This window comes from Notothenia rossii, assembly GCF_949606895.1.
Source record: "Notothenia rossii genome assembly, chromosome: 8".
NCBI lineage: Eukaryota > Metazoa > Chordata > Actinopteri > Perciformes > Nototheniidae > Notothenia > Notothenia rossii.
In genome coordinates this window covers 56,777,901-56,783,900 of record NC_136906.1, presented here as the reverse complement: position 1 = coordinate 56,783,900, position 6,000 = coordinate 56,777,901, and the positions used below count along the sequence as shown (strand labels likewise).

Below are 6,000 nucleotides of genomic sequence, written 5' to 3'. Positions count from 1 at the left end.
GGTTGGTGAGGTTGAGCCATCTAGCTCTTTCCTGCACCACCATAATTCCCATTGCCTTTCCCGTGGCCTGGACGGCGCAGCGTTGAACACGGAGACAGATGTCCGTGATCGCGGCTATCTCGTCCAGTACTGCCAGTCCAGGATTACTCGATAGATCCTCGCAGAGCTCCGCTTGGTAAGCGGTTAGCAGCGAGGAAATGTTCAAAGCCCTGGCAGACAATGCTGCGGCTCTGTAGGACCGTTCAGTCATGGTTGACTGGAACCAGTCCGCCTTTGCCGGCAGCGTGGGGTTCCTGCTCGGTGTAGTCGCCATCCTCGGGAGGAGGTGAGCTGCCACCAGCGGTTCCATCGGCGGTATGCGGAGCAGGCCGAGCCTCTCCATACCGTCGCAGTCTAGGGGAGGAGGCACCCTGGATTGGGGCCTTGTTGCTGAAGGGCCGGTCTCTCCACGAGACCGACACCTCATCCAACATCTCCGGGAAGACCGGCAGGAGTTGCCTCTTTGTCCTCGTTGCTTGGGGCAAATTTTTCCCCTCGTAACGGGACCTGGAGGTCTCCTTGGCCATTTCGGGCCATGGGATGTCTAGTCTGGCTGCGGCACGCTGACACATGGCCTGCAGGTCTATACTCAGACAGGGCGAAGCTGGTGTGCTATCGCCCGGGAGAGCAGCCATCGCTCCCGGCTTTGCAGCCTGAGCTGATGACACGAAGACATAATCGTCTTGCTCATCAGAGTCGGACAGGAGGAATCCAGAGGTTTCATCCTCTTCGTCCTCCATGTAGTCCAACTCCGGGACATCATCCGCGGGCGAGACCATGGTGAGGTCCAGTTGGGAGCCCCAGCTTGACACAGCGCGGGGCTCCGCTCGCACGTCCCTCGCTGCCACCGAGTCCCAGCCTGACACGGCGCGGGACTCCGGTTCTGCAGCTGCCACTACTGATGAGCCCCAGACCGACACAGTGCGGGGCTCCATCTCTGTGGTGGACGCCCCCGTGTCCTGATTTCCGTCCGGTAAATCAGAGGACATGAGGGAGTCCTGACCCGACAAGCTAGCTTGGCGTGCTAGCCGTCGGCGGAGGCTCTTGATGGTGAAGCGGGCACAATGTCCGCACGAGCCGGGGTTGTCGATAGCCTCCTGGGCGTGTTCCAGCCCGAGACAGGACGAGCAGACCTGGTGTGAGTCTGTGCCTGATATCTTCAACCCGCAGCCACAGAGCCGAGCCTCCGAGTCCCTGACTCCTCTGGTGTGAGGGAGAGAAGCGTCCATCTCGGTCGCCGTGGTGACGGCGTGGAGAGGACCCGCTCGTAACAGGTACGTTGCTGAGAAAAAATACTTCCCCACCTGTCGTTAATCCGGAGAAAAAACGACGGTGTAGAATTTTATTCTCAAAGAATATTAACTGGTGTGTTAATACCCTTTTTATCTTCCCCTCCTCTGGTGTGAGAGAGAAAAAGAAAAAACGTCCTCGCTACCGTGGTGTCGGTAGTGAGGGAAGACAAACTAGCAACACGTGTGTTGCTAGCTTGAAAAAAAAAATCAAAACCTTACCTTTATTTCCGAAGAAAAAACGGCGAGGTCGATTTGCAATACTAACTGGTGTGTTAGTATTAACAGTCTTCTTGCAGAAGTATATATCGAAGTAGCCGGCGAGCGCCCGTCGACCGAAGTTAGCTTGGATAGCTTGGTTCCGTCTGTGGACTGTGTGAGCTAGCCCGGCTACCAATATAGAGATGTGCTCTGAAGCGAGAAGAGGTGTTTGAATGACGCATGCGGCGTAGCGCAAGCTACTTATAGGGGGTGGATTCCCTGACGCTGACGTCAAGATCACCAGCCAATCAGGATTGGCGTAATGAGATTGATGCTTCTGTTTGCTCCGCGATGAGGCACATCCCATAGTGAGACATCGAACGGAGTGTTATGAATGAGAACTGCAATTGGCAGTTGGGTCAATCAATATTTACTTACTGGTGTAGTGGGCCATCAACTGCTCTGTGTTGTTGTTTGTATTGAAGATACGCTATTTTCAGTGTCCAAACACTGAGACAGCCTTCTCTAAAGCCTGGGTGGCTAATAATGCACCTTGATTTCTCGTTGGTGTCTTCTATCTGGTCAGTAGGTTGCAAACTGTCTATTTGTTCCATCACCTGCCAGATCTCTCTGCAACACATTCATCTGCAGTGGGCATGCTTTCATAGCATTGACATGTACACCTGAATATTGTACATAACATTAAAAAAAAACAATATCTGCCGGACGTGTGAGGAACAGATGACAAATTAAGATCGACATTTAGTGCAGGTCAAATTAAATAAAACAGAATTTACCATTCAGTATTGCCGACTCGAGTCTCGCCGGCTGCGGAATCCGCTTCTCTTTCACACGTTTCTGCCTCGTTGTTCAATTGCCGGGCAGGAGGCTCGTACTGATAAGGCAAGATGCCTTGAAGTGAAAGGCTAGCTGGTTCACTCTCTACTTCTGTAACTGAATCCAGATAACACACCGAATCTGAGCTTGAATGATCGCTATCACTGTCTGAAGTTGTTGCGTTGCTTGCCATTTTGACTGATTTGATCAAATGGCAATATTTGCCACGTGTGACGTCACCGCTCGTTCGGGAGTGATCGGGGGCATACTCGGCAAACTTCGGAACCAACATCGTTTTTTAACGTATATGTCATTTATTTATGACCAAACTTAAAAAAAAAAAATAATAATTTATTCTGGTGATATCTAAACTACATGTTAAAAAACACCTGTGTTAGATGCATTACATGGCCTTTAAAACAAAAATAATATAACAGTGCAGGAATGAGTCGTTGTTACCCAACAATATTACGATATTACGTTTTTTAATTCACCAGTGAGGTGTTTAGTGGAGTATTTTTATGTTGTGGAACAAAACGTTAAAATTAAGGCTGTCAGTCGATTAAAATATTTAATCGCGATTGATCGCATGATGTCCATAGTTAATTGCGATTAATCGCAAATGAATCGCACATTTTTTATCTGTTCTAAATGTAGCTTAGAAGAATATTTTTCAAGTTTGTAATACTCTTATCAACATATGAGTGGACAAATATGCTTTATGCAAATGTTTGTTTATTATCATTGGAACAATGACAAATATTCTCCTGAACATTCTCAACACAACAACCTCTGAACAATGACAAATATTCTCCTGAATATTCTCAACACAACAACCTCTGAACAATGACAAATATTCTCCAGAATATTTTCAATATAACAACCTGGGACCTCTCTCTCTCTCTTACACTCTGTTACGGCTGCTGCCTTCCTGGTCGCCTTGATTGTGTTAAACTGTGTTATGCAACTGAGCTGTGCGGTTGCCCTGACGTCATTGGCTGCCATCTCCTGGTCCGCCCCCTGAAGATTGTGATTGGAGCAAACCGGGCCCGACGCACTCCAATCGCAGCGCATAGCCGGCGCGCACCTGCTGGAGATGACTTCAAAGCCTGGGGACAATCATCACTCTGGAGGCTCTGTGATGTGGGACAGACGCCTCTAGTCTCTTGCTGTACTTTACTCATTTGGTTGACGTTTAGTGCTCTTGTGTTATGTGTTAAAGTTGTACTGTTTAGCAGCGTGTTGAACTAGTGTTTCTGTGCTTAGTTGGGTACAGTACTTTGGTACGATTGTGTAAATAGGATCCAGGGACGCTTAGCGGTTAGCGCCTGTCGATTAGCAGGAGCTGTGTTTTTAACATCTCCCTGTTTAACGTGAGGTTTTGTTTCCCTTTTTGTGTACTACTTATTACTCTGTATAATCTGTAAAACTCCCTTTTGGAGTTCTCTTTTTGTTGATTGTTAAACAGGGGGTGCTGAGGGGGCTGCAGCAGCCCCATCTGCAGAAGCTACATAACCCACAAGGGGACGGGTAATAACCAGAAAAGCATGACATGGGACCTTTAAGTCTACCACATTGTTTAGACAATGCGCCTGGTGGCCAAAGTGTGTTATTACACTCCTATCCATTTTACTGTACCTTCACATTATTTTTACCGCTGAATCTATATTTAGCTTAAACCTTACCTTAAACCTTTCTTCTTTAGTAGGGTGAGTTCTATGTAAACTCTTAAAGGATACTTTTTTTTTCTTCCTGCAGGTCGAGGTGGTGCAGGGTCTCAATGCTGCCCCTCCTGCAGAGAGTGGGCTTTGCGCAGGGGCTGGCGCTCTTCACGTGGAGCTTCCTGTTCCTCTTCTTGCTGCCCAACGTGGTGCTCACCAGCAAGCCGGCTAAGGAGACACACTTGCGACTCTGCGTGGAGCTGAAGACGTTGCTGGGCCAGCAGTGGCACGATTTCTCCATCTTTTTCAACAACGCCCTCTTCTGGCTGACGCTGTCCCTGCTCTTCTTCTGCTACACCTCCATCGCCTGCCATCTGTACCGCTCCTACCGCCGCGTGCGCCGCGACGAGAGTGACATCTGCCGGAAATCGAAGCGCAGCATCTTCAGCATCCTGATAGTGTTTTTCGTGTGCTTCGTGCCGCACCATGTGCTGCTCTTAGTGTACACGCTGTGCGAGAATTGCAAGGGCTCCCTGATGGTACAGCTAAAGGAGGCCACGCTCTTCCTTTCCGCTATCAACGTCTGCCTCGACCCCGTCATCTACTTCCTCATGTGCCGCACCTTCAGGGAGTCGCTGATCAGGAAACTTTCAGGGAGAAGGGGGAGGGGAGAGAGGTGGAAGGGGTCACATACCACCGGTCAGTCTGTCACATATTTAGGAGGGGGACAGGAGGTGAGAAAAGGAGGGGAGGAGACAAGCGAAGGAGGCTAAAGAGGAGAGGAAATCAAAAAATATATTTGGGACAGCAAGAGCGGAGAGGAAAAGAGGAAAGGGGGGAGACCAGGTTGAGTCTCTAACAGGCACGTGCACAGATAGACCCCAAGGAGGGCTTGAGCACCTGCGCTTTTGCCCTATTAAAGAAAGGACATTTTTGTCAAATGTAAGTCCCTTTTTTTTTTTTTTTTTTTTTTTTTCTTTTACGCTCGTGAACTGTTAGCGCCGTGTTATGCATGCCCACTGCACTTTGCGGGAGTGCTCACAGCATAAAGCCAAAACTCAGACATTTCAATGATTTGTACGACAAAGTTAGGTTTGGAAACGGTATCATTTCCTTTTTAGCGGGCATGCATAACACGGCATAACACCGGAGCCTCGCTGCGGGGAAACTTTGGCGCTGCTCCGAGTTTGTTCTCATCTGTCAAATGATTTTTCCATCATTGTTAAAAAATGTTGGAAAATATTTGGTTAACGCGACCTCTTATAGTGAATCTGATTTTATTTATTTTTAGAACAAAAAACATGATATTTTGTCAAGTTACAATGTGTTAGCTTACCTTTTATGTAAAAAGTATCTTAAATCAATTAATAAAATATAATAAACTGTGTCTAATGCATAAAATATCAGCAATTTTTTTTTAAGGCCTATTATTACTGTAGCAAGTATGCCTAATGCCATTATGGAAAATGTGCTTAGAGGAATAAATAACTGTCATGAAGGGTTTGCACTAACTTTATTCATAGTTTAGTTTGAAATACACCCATTTGAATAATCCTTCAACACTGTCCCAATAAATTGTCATAATGGCCTGTTAAGCATTTGAGCCCCTTCCCCTATAACATCTTCTGCATGTGCCTGGCACAGTGTTGTAGTCAAGTCACCAATTCACGAGTCCAAGTCACTCTCGAGTCACCACTCTTCGAGTCCGAGTCCACGTCCGAGTCACCAAGGGAGAGTCGTAGTCGAGTCCGAGTCCGAGTCACCCAAGGAGTGTCCGAGTCGAGTCCGAGTCATCATTACCTGTGTTCGAGTCCAAGTCCGAGTCACCCAAGGTGTGTCCGAGTCGAGTCCGAGTCATCATTACCTGTGTTCGAGTCCAAGTCCAAGTCACCTAAGAAGAGTCCAAGTCAAGTCCGAGTCACAAGTCTTCATGTATTAATCTTCGTGGATATATGTGTTGAAATGTAGCTGCT

The 6,000-nt window shown here is 47.7% G+C and overlaps 1 protein-coding gene across 2 annotated transcripts; it reads left to right on the top strand.

Annotated features, from left to right (window-relative positions):
* The first annotated feature begins 3,273 nt into the window (after positions 1 to 3,273).
* Positions 3,274 to 5,414, top strand: LOC307016117 (P2Y purinoceptor 14-like). Of its 2 annotated transcripts, none has more exons than XM_079645155.1 (2): positions 3,274 to 3,537; positions 4,125 to 5,414. In XM_079645155.1, the coding sequence occupies exon 2, from the start codon at positions 4,147 to 4,149 to the stop codon at positions 4,798 to 4,800; it is 654 nt and encodes a 217-aa protein (XP_079501281.1). In that variant the 5' UTR covers positions 3,274 to 3,537; positions 4,125 to 4,146; the 3' UTR covers positions 4,801 to 5,414. The 2 variants fall into 2 exon arrangements, with proteins under 2 accessions (XP_079501281.1, XP_079501280.1); XM_079645154.1 differs by having other exon boundaries at positions 3,518 to 3,739.
* The last annotated feature ends 586 nt before the right edge of the window (positions 5,415 to 6,000 follow it).